This window comes from Mercenaria mercenaria, chromosome 2, assembly GCF_021730395.1.
Source record: "Mercenaria mercenaria strain notata chromosome 2, MADL_Memer_1, whole genome shotgun sequence".
In the NCBI taxonomy this organism is placed as follows: domain Eukaryota; kingdom Metazoa; phylum Mollusca; class Bivalvia; order Venerida; family Veneridae; genus Mercenaria; species Mercenaria mercenaria.
Genome location: NC_069362.1, coordinates 68,505,722 through 68,530,728, shown reverse-complemented (window position 1 = coordinate 68,530,728; position 25,007 = coordinate 68,505,722). Strand labels below are relative to the sequence as shown.

General features: G+C 36.8%; 2 protein-coding genes across 3 annotated transcripts in view; both read right to left on the bottom strand.

Moving 5' to 3' along the window:
- LOC123564198 (ankyrin-3-like) overlaps positions 1 to 7,013 on the bottom strand; it is a 54,009-nt gene extending 46,996 nt beyond the window's left edge. Inside the window, exon 1 of one of the 2 annotated variants that reach the window (XM_045357573.2) lies at positions 3,829 to 7,013. The gene's annotated coding sequence lies outside the window, so the exon portion shown is untranslated. The remainder of the gene's footprint in view (positions 1 to 3,828) is intronic. The other variant, XM_045357571.2, reaches the window with a different exon arrangement.
- Positions 7,014 to 16,019: 9,006 nt separating this feature from the next.
- On the bottom strand, positions 16,020 to 24,992 carry LOC123562815 (50S ribosomal protein L27-like). The gene is made up of 3 exons (XM_045355416.2): positions 24,906 to 24,992; positions 17,340 to 17,524; positions 16,020 to 16,752 (listed from the first exon to the last, which is right to left on the bottom strand). Exons 1-3 carry the CDS (start codon positions 24,973 to 24,975, stop codon positions 16,558 to 16,560), a joined length of 450 nt encoding a protein of 149 aa, XP_045211351.2. The 5' UTR covers positions 24,976 to 24,992; the 3' UTR covers positions 16,020 to 16,557.
- Between the last annotated feature and the right edge of the window lie 15 nt (positions 24,993 to 25,007).

Below are 25,007 nucleotides of genomic sequence, written 5' to 3'. Positions count from 1 at the left end.
GTGTTTTAACAGCAGGTGAGTGGGAGAATCTCTCTGTTCTCCTGTCAAAACCAACCCCGAAAACAGTGACAAGAACAGTAGTTTTATGCTAGGAGGGAAGTAATGTCTAGATCAGAACCTGGTTGGTGTCTGTGGGTGCTTTAACCCTTAGCCTGCTGGCGGCGATTGGTTTTGCCTTTGCGACCAGTGGAGACCAAGATCAGCCTGCACATCCGTGCAGGCTGATCATGGTCTGCACTGTTCGCTATTCAGTTAGTAAATTTTCAGTGAACACCCCTTCGAATAATAAATGGTATTGCCCAAACTGAATGATGGAACAGTCCATTTTAGAAATTTAGCAGGCTAAGGGTTAACTGTCAATGCTGAAGCAAATGGTGTCTCATTGTAGAATTAACTTACTGCGAGGAGGATTATTTATGATGTGAGAAATGGCCATTTTATACTATAGCACAATTATCATGAAATATTGTGCTGTCATTTGATGAATTTAATGAAGTGTCATCATGGATCCATGAATTTCAAAAACAGGTAAATTTTCCCTTTAATTTCCCTTACAGAAGCAAGCCTCTGTGGCGTACATGCTGCGTATTTGCTGTGTATATGCCGCGAACACAGTAGTACGCCAGAGGAGTACATTTTACATACACCGCATGCCGCGTACATGCCGCGTACTATTTCGACGAGTACACAGTATGTACGCAGGAGGTCACTAGTACACTTCAAGTACGCAGCACAGACTCTGAAAATTTAAGGAGTACACTGCATGTATGCAGGAGGGACTTGTACAAGAAAATAGTACACTGCATGTACACCGCAGATACTTTGAAATTTGTGTAGTACACTTCATATACACGGGAAAGACTTGTTCAATTTCTTTTGGCATTTATACTTAGTTTTTTTTTTTAAGTTAAAGTCTGAAGTAAACTTCATATACGCGGGAGGGACTTGTTCATTTTCTTTTGGTGTTTATACTTTGAATTTTTTTAGGTAAAAGTCTGAAGTACACTTCATGCAGGAAGGATTTGTACATTTTTATTTTTTTTTTGGAAGCAAGAACTTGATTTCCGAGTAACTTTTATCTTAATAGCATAGAATAGTTCAGATTACCGGGATTCTGAACAATGAAAATTTGCCAAACTATTTGCAATGTTCATTTGTGAAGCTTACATCTTAGTGATTTCTGAGCTGCACCTTGCATGCAGTGTAAAAATATATTCTTTTTCATTCTGAATTAATCCTGGAGCTTTTTAACTTGGAAAATTGAAAAGCCTTATTTGAACATCGTTGCATTACATTTTGTAATGCATAAAATAATTACCAAGATAATGCCTCAACAGCACCCGAATGAGAAGAATTAATAGCTCTCACTGTTATTTGAATACTCTTAAGCAAAACACCATTCTATCATGTTTTATAAAGGCTTTAATGCTCATTATGTTAACTCATTAAGGCCTCACCAAATTAAAAAGTTGTTCATCGGATTTGCCACTAGTATATTTTCAGAACGTTTTTGGCTAATTGCGCTCGCCCCATTGGAAAAAATCAATCCAAAATTTTTTGGTGCGCTACTTTTTACGGACGTAAAAGTGTATAAATGCTTATATAATTCCAGTCCTAAATTGTTTTCAGATGGATTTTAATCAAAATAAATACATACTACGCACACATCGCCTATAATAAATCATAACACTTATATTTAGTTGCATTAAAGTTGTTTCCCCTTGATGCAGTTACGCCATTTTCTTCATATGTTTACCAAGTTACATGCTACAAAAATTGATTTATTTCATTGAAAAGTGGATGAAGAAAAGCATACTAATTTATTTGATAACATCAATCTACATTATTTTGGTGAGGGTAAATACTTATTGATGCATGTCACTTATCTTTTTTCTGTTTTTTTCTGTCCAAATGATCAGCATTTGCATTCGAAAGTTGGTGGGGTAAGGAATTTACATTATCACAGCAGTTTCGCCACAAGAGTACACAGCATGTATGCAGCAGGAGTACACAGCATGTACGCCACAGGACTCGGGCCAGGAGTACACAGCATGTACGCCGCAGGGGTAGTACACCGCAGGCTCATTTGCATGTGAAAAGTGTATGTGCCGCGTACATGCTGCGTACTATTTCCCGCATACTAAATTCCTCCAGCGTACATCCTGTGTACTATGTAGTCCACAGCATGTACGCAGCAAGTAGTATGCGGCAGAGCTCATTTGAATGTCAAAAGTGTACTACAAACATACTATCGGTGTATGTGTGGTGTATATCCTGCGTACTATTTAAAGCCCTTGATTTCAGTACACATCATGTACGCATCATATACGCTGTATGTACACAGCAAGAATACGCAGCAGGCCTTTTTCTTCTGTAAGGGTTAAGATTACATTTTCTGTGCATTCACATTCTGTAGAAGCCCATGAAAAGGACTATAATTAAGCTCAAACCCAAAAATGAAAATATACTATTTTATCACTGCATGTGTTGTTGATCGCATCATATTAAAAAAAAAAATCTCTTTCTCCACAAACGTGTTATCACTTTGATTCTCCAACTATTCCCTGGATGCTACTGGCAAAAACTAATATTCACTAAACTAATAAAATCAAGACAAAATTACCCTTTAACTTGCAAACTCGACATCCCCAATTCACCCTCCCCCAACCTTAGTAAGGCGTAAAAAAAAATTGTTTGTTTCCGGTATCCCGACCTACCCTAAATTTTTGGCCCTATCCTAAATGTTTTTATGGCCTTGGAGAATATTTTTTTTCAACTTTTTGACAAAAAGTTGCAAAACTGCACTTTTTATACTTTTTTAAACATGGCCCGTGATGTTAAAAATCAACTTACTGATGCTCTAAAGGCATAACCGGAAACAAAGAATTTTTTTTTTTAGGCCTAACACACATACAAAATCATTGTAAAAAGAATGATAGAGAAGTAACCTAGCAGCAGGAAGACATGACCCATGAATATTTCTGCTTGGCTGTTGATCATTAAAAATTATATTTAAAACAAGACGTAAACAATGCAACACAAAAAAGTTACTACTCCCCGCATGATAATTTAAACAACAGCATGTTTATATTATTGTTTGATTGTTACGGTTGTCATGCATCATTGAACTCAAAAAGGTTTTCAATGATAGAAGTTAACAAGTGCACAATCTGACTAAAGTACTTGATCTTCTAAACGAAGATCTGAGAACGACCCATTCACATTCGTCTTCTGTATATTTTGGATTTCCATTATTGCTATTTTTATGTTATCCAATCAGGCGACTTGTTCGATTGTCAAAGAGTAAGAAAAATTTGCAGTTATTCCAGGACTCGAACCCGGGACCCCTCGCTTACAAAGCAAGTGGCCTACCGACTGAGCTAACCGGCTATCTGATACATTACGACATAAGAATTGTAAATATCAAAAGTCAATGCTAGAGGTAGATTTGCAAGATGTTGTAAGCTAGGCTCTGATTGGCTAGTGAAAGGGCCGTCAGAACGAGGCAATGAATAGGTCGTTTTCAGATCCTATGCGTAGCGTAATAGGAGATGTACTTTAGTCAGATTGACAAGTGCATACTGTAATTTTATACAAAAATATTTTCTGTATTGGAATGTTTTAATGAAGAAAAATCATAATTATCAAACATGTTATTGTTTGTGTTATCATGCGGGATTTACAACTATTGTAAATATGATATAATATATATGCCAGAAATATTTATTGAAATAAATAAACAAAAATACAAACAACTGCTTTAATTTCCATCTTTAATCATTCCAAAAGCAGGTGAAATAACACTAACTTTAGCTGGCATATACATACCAATATGAACCTGTACTAATATGACAAGAAATCCTGCAGTCCGTTTATAATTCCGTCAACAGAAAACACTACAAGCTTTTAAGCCACATGTTGCAAAATATGTCTCCCTTAAACTCCATGCAACATAAGTCCAATGCAATAATCAGTGAGCCAGCATTGATTGTTCTGACTTCTGTGAATCATTAGAAAATGATTCATCCCTGTTTAAACAGGGTTGTTAGTCCTCTCTAGGGGTTTTCTCAATATTGTCCTTTATTGGAATCAAATGTCACCAACACACAACAATATGTCCCTTTAATCATGTTAGGTTAATCAGTTTTTTGTCTGGATCAGATATATCACTCCAATAATTATAACACAATATTGTTTATAATTTTGAATAATTTGGTTATTAAAAATAACAGTTATTACTTGCAGAATTTATTTACAAATAAACAACATAATGTACTATAGACTTAATTACTGCTATACTTAAGTCACACAGATTGATCATGGCTCAATATGCTAAATGGATATCACATGAACATATCTAATAAAATTTATCTCTCCAAGACATTCACATTTATCATATATTTCATTGCTCAACAAGGCCTTATATTAGATACATTCCAATGTATGTAATAGTAAAACTCAGCTGAAGAAAACAGTCTTAGAAATTTTCTCTGAAAATGATGATGACAAAGGGGAATGCACGCCCGATTTTAATATAAATTTAGTCAGAAAGGTTGCTTAATCTATCAAATTAAAAGCTGTTTCTTCTGATGCAAATTGACATGCTGAATGTATTTGACTTTGTAATTACTAGTGCAAATGGGTATCATATTCAGGCCAAATTATTCCCAAACATGGCAAATGCTAATCATTTGAATGGACCAATTACATATCCAACCTGTGCTCAAACTACATAAACCAGTCAAATTCTTCTCACTGAACAAACAAAATCACTAAGGGTTGCTGCCATTTTCACATGCTCTTAGATCATCTTATAATGACAGGCCCCAAGAGCTACAAGTCTGTCATCAGTTCCTCTAAAATTCCCTGACTGTAGTTAAGTGATGATTGAAAAGTTCACCCCATTATATCTCCACCGATATTGTGTTAAGAGTAACAAGTTATTGTGTTAAGAGTAACAAGTAAAGGTCTATTGATCGTGTGGATTTCTTTTATAACAGAAAGTTAGTTACTTTATATAATCTGTCCCTATCCCCATGACATGCACCAAGGAAATTAAATGTATGGATATTTAACATGCAGTCAGGCAGCAACTCTGCAGCAAAGGATAACAAATATTATAAGAAATCAACATCAGATTCTGACAGGAATATTAATTGTCTCAATGTAAACCAGGGAATGAATTGGCGTCCTGACAATTACATCAAAGACTTCTTTTGTGAAGTAGTGTCCTAAAAATTAGTATTATTATGCAGAACTGGTAATACTGTAAAATCATTTAATTTCCTGGGCATGAAATTTCGTGGTTTTGGTCAAAATGGCAATTTCTTGGGGGTACGAATTCGTGGATTTCAACTTTTGAACATAAAATGAATGGGATTTTTACTTTTCATTGGGATTAAATTTCATGGATTGACTCAACCACGGAATCCACGAAAATTAGTCCCCCACAAATATTAATGACTTCACAGTATGCATTTTCAGCCCAAAATTTAAGTTAAGTCTGGAAATATGTCCAGACACACTACCCAGCTGTGTGTTGCAAGGAGACTGAAGCATGTGTCCTGTGGTTTACCACCAGCACTTTCACAAAAGAACATACAGACTGAACCCTAAATGTGAACTTAACCCAAGAGCAAGGGACACGCTGGCTTGATATAATGAGTGTTTTATCAAGTTCAATGCATACCAAACACTTTAGACCAGACAAAAACAAGAGCACCGCCTTGCCAGACGCTCATCTGATTTTTTGTCTCTGTATAATAGAAATACTGACCTACCCATGATTTTCTAAGTCCAAAAGGGGCCATAATTCTTGCAAAAAGCAATGTACAGTTATGGTACTTGCTGTGCAGTGTCAGCTTTTGATGGTGAACAAGTGTTGCAAGTTTTAAAGCAATAGCTTTAACCGTAAAGGAGAAAAGTTGACCTAAACGCAAAACTTAACCAAGAAATCTAATATTTTCTAAGTCCAAAAGGGGCCATAATTCTTGCAAAAAGCAGGATGAAGTTATGCTTCTTGCTGTACGTACAGAGTCAGCTTTTGATGGTGAACAAGTGTTGCAAGTTTTAAAGCAATAGTTTTGATAGTTTAGGAGAAAAGCTGACCTAAACATAAAACTTAACCCAAGAAATCTGATATTTTCTAAGTCCAAAAGAGGTCATAATTCTTGCAAAAAGCAGGATGGAGTTAAGTTTCTTGCAGTACAGAATCAGCTATTGATGGTGAACAAGTGTTGCAAGTTTTAAGGCAATAGCTTTTGATAGTTTAGGAGAAAAGCTGACCTAAACATAAATGATAAAACTTAACCAGGCAATGTCTTAAACGCCGACGCCGATCAAGTGATCACAATAACTCATCATTTTTTTTTCAAAAAATCAGATCAGCTAAAAACAAGAGGGCAATGGTGGTCCTAGATCGCTCACTTGACTGAGTAATAGATGTGAAATTATTTCGTTTTCTGACAAGAAGTTTTCAAAGTATCTACTATATACAGAATTATAATAACATATATAAACTAGAAATGTGTCAGACACGGATGCCCCCGCAACATGAGAAAGGTCACAGGCATGGTACTGCTCACAAACTAAAAGAAGGACCCTTGGCCCTATTTATTTACAAAAAAATATTGTAGGAAATCAGAAAATTTAGTAATCTGTAGAAGTAGTGAAAATTGGCAAAGTTCAACCAAGGACTGTGACCTTAACCTTTGAGCAGCTAGTGAATGGTTTTTGCACAAGACACATCCTCTATCTATGCTTATCATTTGTGTCAAATTATTCTGAAATCGGACCATGCATGTCAAAGTTATGGCTCGTACACGAAGACCACTTATGTAGTGAAAATTGGCTAAGTTCAACCAAGGACTGTGACCTTGACCTTTGAGCTAATGAAATAGTTTTGCGCTTGACACATCGTCTATCCATGCTTATCATTTGTGTCAAATTATTCTGAAATCGGACCATGCATGTCAAAGTTATGGCCCGGACACGAATACCACCCTTTCCCTAACACACAAACAAACACAAACACTGACAGGGGTAAGACTATATGCCACCCCCCATTTTATGGCGGGGGCATATAAAGAGACTACCCCTCTGGTGGCCTGAGGCTGATGTTTTTAACATACTGGTAGAATATGAACAAACTTTAAGAATCCCTCTAGAATGTTAACAAGGCAAATGTTGATAGATGTCGATGCACAACGCACGATGGACAACAAAGGACAATGACCGGTCACAGTGCTGAGGTGAACTTAAAAGAAATATGGGCATATGATTACTCAACAATAACTAGTGATTTTGCTCATTTTATTAATTTAAAAGACCATTATTTGACTCAGTTTTCATGAGAAGCCATATTCCAAGGGTAGTGGTGATCTAGTGGATAATGTATTGGCTGCTCAATCCAGGGGTCGTGGGTTCGAGCCCCACTGGGGTCATGACCATGACTTCTCATATGACACCAGTACTGGTTTTTCCAGGAAGTGGACTTGAGAGTGGTTCAAATAAGCTTGAAGCTTTCATCACAATCAAGCTAAAATAAATTAGTATAAACTAAACTAACATAATCCAAGAGTCAAACTTTTGTCTTTCATGTTATGATCCTGGCCTTGCATCTCGAGATATGACCATGACTTTTTGCCAGAAACACAAAAAGATGCATAATGTGATGATCATCAGAGTATAAAGATCTTACATGCCTGCCTGACTGTAAGACAGGTTTTCCCTACCACAGGGACAGTGTGGAATGAAAAACCGAGCGTTAGCAAGGTTTCTTTATCCAAGCTGTCCCGAGGGTTGGGAAAAAAACTGTCTTACACAGACAGGCATGAAAGATCATTTTTCTTGTCTTATTAGTTTATGACATCATAGTAGTGCCAGTACCTAAGTGCACGATATTTTAGACTAGGGAAAGACAGGAATACCTATCTCTGGCACATGCTTGGACAAATGTATACTTTCCCTGCTAGGAAAGCAAGAATAAAATTTCATGAAAATCCTTCAACAAGATTCAGGTCATGCGGATGCCAAATATCTCTGCTACATAATACCTAGGTGCTACCTTTCTGTTTCATCTCTGTATATTAGCAATATATGTTAACACTGTGAGGTACCTATCTGTAAGAGACTGATAACCTCAAAACCCAATCCCCTCTCTTACCATAAGGATAATATCTGAACAGAGTTGCTTAGTAATCCAAGACTTAAAAGCCTTCACAAGCTTGCTCTCCCGGAGCGAAGAATACATTAACATTTGTAACCCAGGCATAAATGTAATTGTTTTATGCACACATGTTTATAGACAAGTCCATTATGTTTTAATGCTAAATCATAGACAAAGCCTGTTATACTTCATACATAAATTATTGAAAGGAGAAGTAAATGACTGTCATATGTTGAATGGCTTTCTGAATTGTGTATTAAAGTATTCCGCTGTCTATCATAAAACCACACATGGAATCAATGCTGGCTGTAAAATGAAACTTTTGTAAATCAGTTTTACTACTATTCTTAATTTATTACCAGGTATAAACAATAGTTCTTCTTCTAGGATTCCATGATATGGGGAATGAAAGTCTACGAGGGTTGTTCAAAAATAATGTAGACTTTTTCTCTAGCTGTTACATACTTTAATGCAACTAAACAAAAAATATACCATCGTGATTCGCAATCTTTCTGCTCACTGTACTGCAAATTTGACATGATTCTGATCATACAGCCAGGAGTTACGCCACATTGAAAACAGTCACTTACACCAACCCGGCACACTGTGATCATATTTTAACGACGTTAACGATGTTGTGCCTTCTTCGAGATGCTTTCATAATGACTTGTTTAGTTTGAATACCGAAAAGTAAGATCACTTATGCCAAGCATCTCAGACAGGGTGCTAAACGTGAATACTTGGTCTTTATCCATGGCGTCGTACATTAACGTTAATGCGGAATCACAGATTTTTTGTTTTCTTCCTTCACCTCCACTGTCTTTAAGCATGTATGGGACATTTGCGAATCGTCTGTACTACTTGAAAGTCAAGACACAGATGACCGAACATTGTTGTGGCATCTGCTTCATTAGTTTATAAATTTCAGTTGCTTTTCGCCAAAATTTCTACATATCTAAACAACTGCTGATTATCTATGCGAGTCGATGATGACATAACATGCATTATAAACAGTGGTACTGACTTAGTTTAAATGTTGTTTACTTTTGTCTCCTACATCCGAATGATGCCATATTCTCAGTGCATGTTGCCAAGACATGTTGCTGCACTTTGACATATTTTTTGGCAAACAAGTTTTCTATCAGTGTGAATATTATCCATAAAATTCAAATCATAGATGAAAAGCAACTGCAGATGGTTAATGTGATCTTCACTTTTGCCCGTCTGACCCCAAAACCATAAAGTAGCATGGTCAAGACCATAGACTATAATGCTATTCAGATTTGTGGCCTAAGGTTCCTGTTATTGATCAGACACAATTATTCGGTTGTTTCATGATTCCCATAACCTTGACCTTTGATCCAGAAAACAAAGAGGCTTTCTTCTGAACAAAGGCAACTGCCCTTATCTGTTGAACATTTGGGTGGTTAACAAACTTGTCCGAGATATTATGTCAACAAATATTGTCAGCAAGTCTGGTGAAGATTGGATGAAAACTTCTGAACTTAGAGAGCTAAAAGTGGGCGAGACAAAAATGGACCAAATTTTCTTTTAAAATTCTATTTTTTTTTTAACAGAAGATGAGGTTTGATCAGCATATGGAAAAGACTTGAATAGTATCTGAATAAATATTTTCAGAGATTCTAAGATATCTAAGAATAGAAATCAGGTTTAGAAATCATTTCTTTCAAACTTAAAATTTACTTGGAATCTGTAGAATAACTGGAATATTGAAAAAGCTGTTTGTTAGCAAACAATTTATATCTTGAGATTCTAGGATAACATTCCTAAAATTGAGGCCAGATTATTTATTTAATTTGAAACTACGACCAAACTATTTATTCACTTCAAAGTGTGGCTTAGAATACCGTTTTACTGCTTCGGCTTGTCCTTAAGTACAAGATTTTCTAATGATTGTCCCTGTACTGCTCACATTACTTTTCAGTTCATACCCCAGATGACCTTATATCCAATTGGACCTAAATCACATTTAAACTCTTGACCATGTCTTTTGTAAATCTGATAGGGTTGTTTACAAAATCTTTTCTATGACTTGACCTGGTGACTTAGTTTCTGACTACAGCTGACCTAGTTTCATACTTAGCCTAGATTTTAGGAAGTCAAACAGTATAACAAAGACTCATGGAGATAGAAAATGTGGCTTCTGTAGCATTAACAAAGACTTTATATGATTTAAAATAGTGACCAAATTTTTCATCTCAAATAACTTAGTTCCTAACTTGACCTACATTTCATGGAAACAACCATTCTGACAAAGATCTATGAAAATCTGGTATAAAGTGTTGACAAGGATTCTTTATGATTTGACCTAGTGACCTAAAATTGTTTTTACCTGATATAAACCAGTTTTGACATGATCATAGATTTCAAAGATACATTCTGAAAAATAATGAATATTCAAATTTCAGAAATTGTGGCCTCCACAGTATTTTTTTTTTACATGTTTTTCAGCTAGGTACCTAGTTTGTGACCTAAGACAACCTAGTTTATACATATTTCAAATAGACTTTATAATGATAAACATTCTGAAAACTTTTAAACAAGGCAGTCTGAAAGACAGCTAAATCCCCCGCCACTGCTATGGATAGTGAAAGGGTAAAACCTTTGATTTTAGCTGTGACCTTGACCTTGAACTAACATGGCTGACTCATGAATTCTGCACAACGTCTTGATGAGGTGATCATTTGACCAAAGTTTCATGAAAATCCTTCAAGGGGTTTAGGAGATACAGAGCTGAAACCTTTGACCTTCAGTTGTGACCTTGACCTTGAGTTGACATGGCTGACTCATGAGCTGTTGATGAGGTGATCATTTGACCCAAGTTTGATGAAAATCCTTCAAGGGTTTAACGAGATACAGAGTGGACACCAAATGGAAGGCTCAAACCTTCAACCCTTAGTTGTGACCTTGACCTTAAAGCTGGCAATGGCTGGACTCATAATTTCTGCACATCGTTCTGATGAGTAATCGTTTGACCCAAGTTTTTATAAAATTCCTTCAAGGGTTAAGGAGATATGAGCGGACACGAATGGAAGGCTCAAACCTTGACCTTCAGTTGTGACCTTGACCTTGAGCCGGCATGGCTGACTCATAAGGTCTGCACATCGCCTTGATGAGGTGATTGTTTGACCCAAGTTTGATGAAATCCTTCAAGAGGTTTAGGAGATATAGAGCGGACACAAAATGGAAGTTCAAACCTTTGACCCTAAGTTGTGACCTTGACCTTGAGCCGGCATGACTGACTCATAGGTTCTGCACATCGTCTTGATGAGGTGATCATTTGACCCAAGTTTTATAAAATTCTTTCAAGGGTTTTAAAAGATATAGAGCGGACACAAAATGGAAGGCTCAAACCTTTGACCTTGAGTGTGACCCTGACCTTGAGCTGGCAGCTGACTCATAATTTCTGCACAATCGTTCTGATGATGGTAATCATTTGACCGAAGTTTTATAAATTCCTTCAAGGGTTTAGGAGATATAGAGCGGACACAAAATGGAAGGCTCAAACCTTTGACCTTCAGTTGTGACCTTGACCTTGAGCCAACATGGCTGACTCATAAAGTCTGCACATTGCCTTGATGAGGTGATCGTTTGACCCAAGTTTGATGAAAATCCTTCAAGGGGTTTAGGAGATATAGAGCGGATACAAAATGGAAGGTTCAAAACCTTTGACCCTAAGTTGTGACCTTGACCTTGAGCCGGCATGACTGACTCATGGGTTCTGCACATTGTCTGATGAGGTGATCATTTGACCCAAGTTTTATAAAATTCCTTCAAGGGGTTTTAAGAGATTATAGGCGGACATAAAATGGAAGGCTCAAACCTTGTGACCTTGACTTGTGACCTTGACCTTGAGCGGGCATGGCTGACTCATGGGTTCTGCACATCATCTTGATGAGGTGATCATTTGACCCAAGTTTTATAAAATTCCTTCAAGGGGTTTAGGAGATATAGAGCGGACACAAAATGGCAGGCTCAAACCTTTGACCTCGAGTTGTGACCTTGACCTTGAACCGACAAGGTTGACTCATAGGTTCTGCACATTGTCTTGATGAGGTGATCATTTGACCCAGGTTTCATGAAAATCCTTCGAGGGGTTTAGGAGATATGGACCGGACACGATTTTGTTACGGACGGAAGGACGGACGGAAAGACGGACGGAAGGACGGACAGACGGACGGAAGGACGGACGCAGACCATTCCTATAATCCCTCCGCCACGGCGGGGGATTAACAAGTGAAGAAGAAAATATAGGCTCTACAGTAACTGTTTTTATAAATCTGACCTAGTGATCTAATTTTCATACCTGAGACAAGCTGGTAAAAAGCGAATGAACTTTATTAACAGAGACAAAAATTTTGACAAAATTTTAAACTTACAGTCCCTGTGACCTTGAATTTTCACCTACAACACAGCATTTACTGAAAACAGACACGTGTCTTACAGCTAGTAGTGCTCTCCATACAGTGATGAGAAACCAAAGTCTCTGTGACAAGTAGAATTGCCACACATGTACAACAAATTTAGACAGCAGTTAACCCCAACATTTTCTTGGTCTTGATAAAAATACTGTTTCAAGTCTCCATGTCAGTATGACCTTGACATGTTGACCCCGAAAACAATAAAGATCGTACAGTGACCACAAGCATTCATCTGATCAAGTCTGACACTTTCAGGCCAATAGCTCTCCAGATATAACTTGGAAACATAATAGTTACCCATCTGCTGAGTGACAGGTCTGGAGTAAAATCTTCGAATAGGGCATAATGAAAGTATTCTGGAGTTAAGCTAAAGTGTGTTACAAAATGAAATGTTGTAACTTAATTATACATCATACACTAACACTGGATGTCTAAAAATACATCAATCTGTCATATCACATGATGCATGTGGGATTGTAATCTTACATTATTGATTCATTCTCAACCATTTATCACCACTGTCAGTAGAGTTTGCTCAATCATTTCCTATTAGGCAAAAAATTCCCATAAATTTCTGGGCAATACTCAGAACAAACACTATCAAGAAAATTTCCCTATTTGGTTATTTGCTAAGATTAAGCATGGATATAAAATACCTCACCAGGGGCAGAATCATTATTAAAAGGTGCTAATCAGTGAAATGTTAATTGCATGTATGAAACATCACTTGACTTCTATAAGTATTTATTTTTTCAAGTTTAAATAGACTGATTTCTCCATACTTGAGAAGTGCATTATCACAGTTCAAGAACTAGATGGTAATGATGGTCCTGTATTGCTCAATATTTTGACTGCTTGCATGATAGACAAAGTATTGTTCTGAAACAAATTACTGAACTTTTATATACAGTGAGACATAGCTCACTATACAGTGCAATTAATCTCTTTTTAAGTGTACCTGGTTGCCATATGTGACCTTGGCCTTTGACCTTCTGCCCAACCCCACAAAAGAAGCATCACCTACTCTGGCTATAGGCAATCATCCTATGAAGTTCTGCAACTGTAGGCCAAAGCATTCTTTACTTTTTTAGTGGAAACTGTGTCTAGTCTCAAGATCACTGTGACCTTGACCTTTGAACTAATAACCCAATAAGAGGACCCTGAAACCCCTTTATCACTCACCTGACCTAATTCTAACCCCTGATAAGTTAGAACCTAAGTTGACCTTGATTTTATAGGGTCAAACATTTTGCCAAAGTTTTATGAAGATCAAGTAGTAACATTCTTTTCCTCTGATTTGACCTAGTGACCTAGTTTTTGACTCCACATGACCCAGATTTGATCTTGACCTAAAGATCATAAAGATTAACATTCTGACCAAGTTTCATGAAGATAAGTCATAAATGTGGCTTCTAGATTATTAACAAGCTTTACCTTTGATTTGACCTGGTGCCCTAGTTTTTGACCCCCACCTGATCCAGATTAGACCTTGACCTTAAGATCATTATGATTAACATTCTGACCAAGTTTCAGCAAGATTATGGTCATAAATGTGGCCCCTAGAGTGTTAACAAGCTTTTCCTTTGATATTTTGACCTGGTGACCTAGTTTTTGACCCCACTTGACCCAGATTTGAATTTGGCCTAAAGATAATCAAGATTAACATTCTGACCAAGTTTCATAGAGATATTGTCATAAATGTGGCCTCCAAAGTGTTAACAAGCTTTTCCTTTGACTTGACCTGGTGACATAGTTTTTGTCCCCACCTGACCAAGATTTGAACTTGTCCTAAAGATCATCAAGATTAACATTCTGACCAAGTTTCATTAAGGTATGGTCATAAATGTGGCCTCTCTATAGTGTTAACAAGCTTTTCCTTTTATTTGACCTGGTGACCTAGTTTTAGACCCCAGATGACCCAATACTGAACTCGTCCAAGATTTTATTGACCAAAGGCAATCACCCTACGAGGCTTAACAACTGTAAGACATGGTGTTCTTTTTGCAATGATAAACTTTACTTTAGTGATTTTGGTAATGTGTTGTACAAGTATCTTTCCTGTGAATTTTAAATGAGATTGGCCTAACCTAATTGCAGCAAGCTATTTTAAAAGTCCTTCCATTAACATTTGCTTAAAAGCGTGTGCCCCATGAGGTCATCTAATGATGCCAAACGTGTGTGATGTTTAGCCTAAAGAAGTTTTTAGGAACATGCTTACATCAAAGTCTTAAATCTGAACTGAACAAGAGCTCGTAGAACATGAAATGCACCCCTTGATGCATTCAGTAATTGCACAAGGAACAGAAATTATTTGGTCACTGTACACAAAACTTACACTGTTCTTGGTCAACGTGATGTTTGAAAGCATTATGCCTTGCAGTTTTAGAGAAACAAGAGCTTGTAGAACACAAAATGCTCCCCCTTGATACATACAGTAACTGCACAAGGAACAGAAATTAATTGGTCACTGTGCACTGGACATTTGATGTACTGACCTCAAATCAATAATTATGGGTCATTTACCAGCGATCAGTGACCTGCGTATCAAATGTGATCTTAAACCAAAGCATTCTCTAGTTATCTAGCAAAAAAAGTTCTACTGTTCTGCGTCAATGTGAATTTGACATTTGACCTAATCACCTCAAAATCAATAGGGGTCATCTGCTGGTCATGATAACTTCCCTATTAAGTTTCCTGATCCTAGGCTCAATCATTCTCAAGCTATCATCCGGAAACAGTTTAACTGTTCCTGGTCACTGTGACCTTGAACTTTGACCTACTAACCTCAAAATCAAAAGGGATCATCTGCTGGTCATGACCAACCTCCCTATCAACTTTCATGATCCTAGCTCGAGGGTTTCTGGAAATGGTTTAACTGTTCTGGGTCATTGTGGCCTTGACCTTTGACCTACTAACCTCAAAATCAATAGGGGTCATGACCAACCTCCCTATCATCTTTCATGATCCTAGGCCTAAGCGTTCTTGAGTTATAATCTGGAAATTGTTTAACTGTTCTGGCTCACTGTGACCTTGACCTTTGACCTACAAACCTCAAAATAATTAGGGGTTATCTGCTGGTCATGACCAACCTCCCTATAAACTTTCATGATCCTAGACCCAAGCGTTCTCGAGTTATCATCCGTAAACCGATTAGTCTACATACTGACAGGCAGACAGACCGACCGACATCTGCAAAACAATACACGGTACCGCTCCTTCTTCGAAGAGGGGCATTATCAGATTACATGCAAAACATTTGTGACAAAAGTGTTGATGAACGGGTGACAACAAAAGCTCTACTATTGGAAAAATTTCAGATTGTCAAGCCAAAAAGATATCAAAAACTTTAGCTCAGGAGTAAGCATCAATATACTCATCACTGTTATATGTGAGGGTCAGAATGACAGAAATACTACTTAGAAATTTATTTTTTTCCTTCTTTTATTTATTGACAAACATTTCCTGCCTTCTATGTTTCCAGATTTTCAAAATTCAAGGTAAGCAACAATCACATTTCATAAACTTTCCAGTGGTTTCAACTTTCAAGTGCATCTTATCATACTGTAAACATGTTGATGATCTCATTTAGTTTGAGTGACACTGAAAATTCAATTTTATTAATGCTAGCATGATTTTTTACTACAAAACGTGGTCCCTTTAGTTGGCACAAAAAGTTAAAAATAGCTTTCTATTTTCTTAGTTATTCAACAATTATAAATTCCATTGCAGAGCATTTTTTAAAAGTCTGTTGCGTGAGATGATGTAATACAACTAGTCAATCTGTTATATTTGCATGTTTTCGAACTTAACTGAGTTTATAGAAGAAAATAATGCTCAAAATACGAACATATTCTCAATCATTATTTTATAATCTGAATTCAAACAGAACAAATAAACATTCAGCTAAAGATACCACAATGTTATGAAGTTCTATAAAACCCATAAAAATCAGGTTTCTGAGACCAGCTTGAATTTGGCGTGCACAGGTGTAGGATATATATTCCAGAATTTCTTGTATATTGTCATTCCATTTTTTACTCTCTCATATAATGGGCTGTCTGGGTATGGATTCAGTTTTTCACAGGAAACCATAACGATACCTTCCCTGAGTGCATAAAGGGTGTTGTTCTTCTGTATTCCTACCTGAATAATTAAACAAATTTTTTAAGACAAGTCCGTTTTAGCCAGATCACAATACACATGCATTTGAATTTTAAGTAGCATGAACAGCCAGTTACATGTAGCAACTTGAAATTTTCAAATTTCATCTCACTTATTTGTACATAATACCACTCTTACATACTTAGTAGATACTTAGCAAAAACTTGCGTTTTTAACAGTTATCCACAGGAACTGTTTTCCTTGTTAAACATAAATAGATTATAGACCATTTACTGACCAAATGAATTTATGTACTGCTTTCAATTTGCTGCAATTCATAACTGCAAAACCTAATTCCATTAGATGGTCGATAAATGATGTATAACCTACACTAAAACAACTTCATTGCATTCCAGAAAATTTTGAAAAGAAAGTGTCAACTGTATATATACACCTAGAGACATTATAATTTTAATACTAAAATGCAATGTAATTCACCTATAACTTGCTTCAATTGCATACTTTAAAGATATATTAATTCACCTAACAAAGTTAAACTGCAAACCTTTTCAGAGGTATGATTCATTTACAATAGGCTTTAAAAAAAAAGTTCAAGACAAACAACTTACATTTTCCCCTGGGTAATTGGTCAGGCCTAACTGTCTCACTAAAATATCTCCTTTGTAAACAAATTCACCATCAAACTTATAAGGCCGTCTATATTTTCCTTTTGCACCTTTTGGGTTCTTTGATCTTCGAGGCTTTGTTGCCTTCCCGCAGCAATGTTGCAGCACAGGTGATGTCACTGACAAAACTGGAACAATGAAAGTAACTCTTAAACATGAAGAAAGTAAGTAACAACTTTATTTCTAGAGGCTACACATTGGGTTTCCACATCTACCATATGTGCCTCAACATATATACAGTATATGAAATATAAACAAACATTAAATAAACATTATCAAGCATAGAATATCATTAATGATTCTTGCATTCATTATAACAAAAAAATTCTGAAGTAAGTCTTCATTTTGTAATTTCTCACAAGAAAGAGTATTTATCATGTTCATTAAACCCTGTGTGTCAGTTTACAATATACAATAAAATATAATCTGAACCTGGACTTATTTGGTTAGGTTAAGATGCATACACTTGCACAATTTAGTTTATATATTGATTTTCCTTATTCTGATGGCGGAGGATTAGACCCCAAATATATATAACACATGGCTACTAAACGCTAGCGCCACCACCAAATTGTAGTGATAAGGAAAAGAGCTATCGACATTTCCTTGGTGCAGCTATCGCCCGTTTCTACTTGTAAACACGTGAGTAAAATTTATATTTTATCGTATATTTTTATTGATAGAACTTTTTTCAAAAATCGGAGAATGTAGTTCCGTGTAACAACACCTTTACTACAGGTTGGCTGTAATTTCATTAAAATATTATGCAAATTGTGATGCCAGGAGTTTTTCTCCCGAATCTGACAGTGGCATATTTTCATATCAGCCAGTATTCGAACACCATTCCTATGAACAGACACAGAAACGGGCGATAGCTGCACCAAGGAAATGTTGACAGCTCTTTTCCTTATCACCACAATTTGGCGGTGGCGCTAGCGTTTAGTAGCCGTGTAACACGAGCTGTCTGTATGGCAGAGCTCTCGACTATTCAACTATTTCTACGTTCAACAAGGGCCATGACTTTCATTATCATTAGGAGAGATTTGTGTAACTGAATTTCCTACAATTCAAAGTTCTTTTCTGGCAATGATAGCAACTTCCATGCAAAAGAATTAGTCAAATAAAGGCCATAATTTAACTTTTATCGCGTCTATACATCATTATGAGCAAAACTATAAAATCAATAACTTTACATGACTGTGAACTGTGATTAATCCTTTTGGTCATTCAAAGTTTTGACACTTATCCCAGTTTCTCATATTCTCGTTCTTTGCCTTAAAGTTCAACTGTTGTCAAATGATACACGTTTGTTATTTTCTAGACAGGTATGGGACAAAACTGACACAATGGAAATTTCAAGTGATTTGAACGCAGATGGATGAAAATACTGGCTTTTTCATAATAATACTTATTTTTTTTTCTGATGGGGTAAGATAAATCACACTTGGGAACTTGTTATTTTGATTTTAACATGACTTACTAGTATCAACAGTGTTAGAAAAAATGGTAACTACTTTTTACGACATGATCTACACTTCATGCTACGCACCTGGATCATTCTATACATAGAGGATGACATCACTACTTTGCACGTGCACGAGTTATTGCAAAATAACAGTTGATTGATTTTCTCCTTTGTGTATATAGGTTATTTGCTGGTCGTGTTAGAATAATCTCTTTATTGCGCCATGGTAATTTAAATGCTTTAAATTCTACAAGTTGTTTGTGCTGAAGAGTCAAATCAAAATGCATGGAAATATGAGAAACTCTTGGTCAGTTTCTGAGGTTGTGGGCGGTATCAAATACTGTATCAAAAAAATTAATCCGAATAATTAAATTCCTGTAATTGCTCAAGGCTTCATCTAAAAGACAAGTGAATTTTCTACAAAATTACACCAAAATACTATTTATTAAATAGTTAATCTGTTAATGGGAATAAAACAACCCCTTAGGCCCCTGAGAATAGGAGAAAACAGCATAATTATAGATTGCACAATTGTCGCCGGCTGACAGTTAGTGTTTTGTTTGGGGTTGGATGGGACAACAGAAGAGGAACACCTCATCTTTATTGTGATACTACTGTTTGCAGATCAAATTGCCCCTTCAACTTTTTTGAACTTGATAGAGTTGCACGTTTACGTCACAAAAACGGTGATGCTGAAGCTATTTTTGGAGTAATTCTGACAGGTTAACCCCGCCCCATCCACAAAAAATTATTCATTCACCTTGTCATGAAAGAGTTGAATTGGTCCTTGTTTTTTTGACATAACACAAAGCGCGCTCTGACTTATCTTTGAAATGTCAAGCCTTGCATACATTGTAAAGTACAATAAAGTGATAATGGGTAATATGTTGTTTTAAAAGTAGAATATAGAATATGTCAACTACCCTTACAGAAGCAAGCCTCTGTGGCGTACATGCTGCGTATTTGCTGTGTATATGCCGCGAACACAGTAGTACGCCAGAGGAGTACATTTTACATACACCGCATGCCGCGTACATGCCGCATACTATTTCGACGAGTACAAAGCATGTACGCAGGAGGTCACTAGTACACTTCAAGTACGCAGCACAGACTCTGAAAATTTAAGGAGTACACTGCATGTATGCAGGAGGGACTTGTACAAGAAAATAGTACACTGCATGTACACCGCAGATACTTTGAAATTTGTGCAGTACACTTCATATACGCGGGAAAGACTTGTACAATTTCTTTTGGCATTTATACTCAGTTTTTTTTTATAAGTTAAAGTCTGAAGTAAACTTCATATACGCGGGAGGGACTTGTTCATTTTCTTTTGGTGTTTATAATTTGAATTTTTTTAGGTAAAAGTCTGAAGTACACTTCATGCAGGGAGGATTTGTACATTTTTTTTTTGTTTTTGGAAGCAAGAACTTGATTTCCGAGTAACTTTTATCTTAATAGCATAGAATAGTTCAGATTACCGGTATTCTGAACAATGAAAATTTGCCATTTACTATTTGCAATGTTCATTTGTGAAGCTTACATCTTAGTGATTTCTGAGCTGCAACTTGCATGCAGGGTAAAAATATATTCTTTTTCATTTTGAATTAATCCTGGAGCTTTCTAACTTGGATAATTGAAAAGCCTTATTTGAACTTCGTTGCATTACATTTTGTAATACATGAAATAATTACCAAGATAATGCCTCAACAGCGCCCGAATGAGAAGACTTAATAGCTCTCACTGTTATTAGAATACTCTTAAGCAAAACACCATTCTATCATGTTTTATAAAAGCTTTAATGCTCATTATGTTAACTCATTAAGGCCTCACCAGATTAAAAAGTTGTTCATCGGATTTGCCGCTCGTATATTTTCAGAACTTTTTTGGCTAATTGCGCTCGCCCCATTGGAAAAAAACAATCCAAAATTTTTTGGTGCGCTACTTTTTACGGACGTAAAAGTGTATAAATGCTTATATAATTCCAGTCCTGGATTGTTCTCAGATGGATTTTAATCAAAATAAATACATACTACGCACACATCGTCTATAATAAATCATAACACTTATATTTAGTTGCATTAAAGTTGTTTCCCCTTGATGCAGTTACGCCATTTTCTTCAAATATTTACCAAATTACATGCTACAAAAATTGATTTATTTCATTGAAAAGTGGATGAAGAAAAGCATACTAATTTATTTGATAACATCAATCTACATTATTTTGGTAAGGGTAAATACTTATTGATGTTATATCTTTTTTCTGTCCAAATGATCAGCATTTGCATACAAAAGTTGGTGGGGTAAGGAATTTACATTATCACAGCAGTTTCGCCACAAGAGTACACAGCATGTATGCAGCAGGAGTACACAGCATGTATGCCGCAGGCCTCGGGCCAGGAGTACACAGCATGTACGCCCCAGGAGTACACAGCATGTACGCCACAGGAGTACACAGCATGTATGCCGCAGGGGTAGTACACCGCAGGCTCATTTGCATGAGAAAAGTGTATGTGCCGCGTACATGCTGCGTACTATTTCCCGCATACTAAATTCCTCCAGCGTACATCCTGTGTACTATGTAGTCCACAGCATGTACGCAGCAAGTAGTATGCGGCAGAGCTCATTTGCATGTCAAAAGTGTACTACAAACGTACTATCGGTGTATGTGCGGTGTATATCCTGTGTACTATTTAAAGCCCTTGATTTCAGTACACATCATGTACGCATCATATATGCTGATGTACACAGCAAGAGTACGCAGCAGGCCTTTTTCTTCTGTAAGGGTACGTTCAAATGGAAACAGCGTTTTTCGTTAGTTCGATGAAATTTCCAACCAAGTAAGGTATAGATCTATAAGGTTTTATAGAAAGGTATCATTGAACCTTCAAGCTACACAACACAAATTGTTATTCAAACTTCTGCAGAGAGTCTTCCGTAGCTTAACTATCGCGAATCTAACTCCAAATATAGATCTAATTTTTTTATATCTTTTTTTTTTTTTGGTGGGGTTTACGTGTATGTGAATTTATCTACTTTATATATCTCTATTTATTTGAAGTCGTTTAAACACTATTTCAGTTATTTACAAACAGGCAGTTGATAGCCCTGTCTTCGTTCGTGGAAAGAACCAGTTATAGACTCACATAAGTCAAAATAATCTGACGTGTAGTTTGTTTTGTATTTGTGATGGTCAATCTAAAAGGAACAAAATAATTGAGGCTAAAGCACAGTACACGGTCATGTAAAGTTATTGGTTCTAACACATATATGTGTAACGTTAATCGTACATACATAGGTTTAAATTTCTAGAAATTTAGTATTTTAGGGTTATGATAATTTTTACATAAATTAATGAGGAACTGAATCCCCCTTTTGATACATGTATGTAAGTTTTATTTGAATTTATCTCAGATTTGCAACAAAATCAGCATTTAAACCCAAATCCAGCGATTACAATTTCTTTCGAGTGGAGAAAATAACTTGTAACTGTTTCCTAGTCAAACTAGTCAGACTACTTTAATTAAGACTCACATATTCCGTAAGAAACTACCAACTTTTTTCAACTAAACTTTAAAAGAGGCATGGTCGGTTCCGGGAATCAAACTTATGCCCTCCAATCAATGAGGAGTGAAACCAACAACTCGACCACGAGTCAGTCGCGTTTTATAATTATTGTGAATGATACACATTATTTAAAAGAAAAGTCTGCAGCAAAAGGTACTGAAATTTAGGCAGAACAAGGAGCTGCGTTCAATAAACGCTTGATGCCCCTGGTGGCATCTTTGTCGATACAAAGCAACCTAAGTCCAAAATGAGGTCAAGGTCAAACTGAGGTCAGGTGATGTTTGAAGACGAGGAATGGTCACAGGTTACATCTGTATTAGTATCAATTCATTCTTGTAAGCGGTATTAATGCTAGACGAAACGGTCCCATTTGGTTAACCAAGAGATGGCCTATATAAAGCAACCTAAGTCCAGAATGAGGTCAAGGTCAAACTGAGGTCAGGTGATGTCTGAAGATGAGGAATGGTCACAGGTTACATCTGCACTAGTATCAAGTCATTCTAGTAATTGACGCTAGACGAAACGGTCCCATTTGGTTAACCTCGTACGGACGGACGGACAGGACGATCACTATATGCCTCCCGCATCAGTAGATGCCAGGGGCATAAAAATGCCTGTAATGTAATTTTTTAAGTAGTCATGAATGCAGCAAATGTAAACAAGTTCATTCAGTGTATTTTTTTTTTTACTCGTGTCGGAAAGGCAGAGTAACCTGTGTAGACAAGATCCAAAAATAGCTTCAACATCGCTGTTTTTGTGATGTAAATGTAAAAGTCTATCGATATAAAAAATGGCGAAAGGGCAATTTGATCTGCAAACAGTAGTATGTATTGTCTCACTGAACCAATAAACAAACTTTGTAACATTTTTTTATATGTATATTAATAAATAGAAAAGTACTGGTAATTTCCAGGAAGCTATGGTAGTTGGTAAGTACTGTTACTAAATTGCCAGGAAATATGTTTAATCATTACGATGGTAGTGAACTGTGTAGACTACCACTGGAACAAATGTCATGACTTGTGATGGAACTTGTTGTCAAAGATCAGTTTGACATCTGCAATTGTGAGCCAAAGAATGTATGGCCCTCATTCTTCAGCACCCAGCCCTTTTTCAAGTCTAGATACAACACTAAATTATGTCTACAGAATGTAGGAATATTTGTTAGCATAAAAATATGGTGTTACACTGTTGTTTTGCAAAATGGCAAGTGCGAATGTTGATTTGAGGGCCGTCAGTTTAGGTCATGTGATTTAACTGCCCAAGTAACGGGTCAACAGTACATGTCCGTTGTTTATGGTCAAGGGGGAGCAACGACTAGTTTTACTAATTTAACTATAGTAAAAGCTACAATTGTAATACTGTTACACTACATTTACGAACCAGAGGTGTTTACTTGATGGTACTTAAGATGGTGTAGCGGTTCTCGTATCGGGACGGGTGGCCTCGGTAGCTCAATTGGTAGAGTGTTGGCACGGTAAGCCGAAGGTCCGAGGTTTGAATCCCGGTCGAGGCTGCACATTTTTCCTGAGACTGTAACATCTGGGGCCTATTCTGGGATACTCACCCTTGGAGCCCATGCTGGGCGAAGCAGTCTGGCTGGGGTGTGCATCTGAATTCGGTTAACAGTCTGCGGCAGACATTGGCCAGGAGTGCCAATGTCTCGCAATAAGATGGAAGGTGAGTAGCGGTTCTCGTATCGGGTGGCCTCGGTAGCTCAATTGGTACAGCGTTGGCATGGTAAGCCGAAGGTCCGAGGTTCAAATCCCGGTCGAGGTTGCACATTTTTCCTGTGACTGTTACATTTGGGGGCTCGTCCGGGATGCTCACCCTTGGAGCCCATGCAGGGCGAAGCAGTTTGGTTGGGGTGTGCATCTGAATTCGGTTAACAGTCTGCGGCAGACATTGGCCAGGAGTGCCAATGTCTCCCAGTAAGACTAAGAGGGAATTAAGGTGTGTAGTGGTTCTCGTATCGGGTGGCCTCGACGGTAGCTCAACTGGTAGAACGTTGGCATGGTAAGCTGAAGGTCCAAGGTTCGAATCCCGGTCAAGGCTGCACATTTTTCCTGAGACTGTTACAATGGAAAGAGAAACAATAGACAATATGTATCAGCAATATAGTTTAGGCTAAAATTTTGCAACCTATGACACTGTCACAAATATAATTTATAAAACAATCTAAACATCGAATTATTTTGACTCTAGCTTCTTGAACATTTTTTTTCTAAAAGAAAAATAGTGTTCTGTTATAGAAACCTCATTATGATGAAACATATATACATTTATCTCATTCAAGTATTATCCGATCATATGGCTTATCCGAACATCTTTCTAAATTAAAAGTTGTTTCCCTTGGTCAAAGTTCCCAGATATTGATCCCTCTTTCGCAAAGCGTCAAATGTAATGGATAAACAATAAAGATTTAGGGTGCAAGTTTTTATATCTAAATATATTAATGCAATTATATAAGCACATACCCCGTAAATTTGTTCTAACTGCTAATTTATTGAACGACATTGCCGTGGCAGATACCAAGGGCGCAGCCATGTTTAAAGTAGTACTCTTGGTTTACTTTAGAA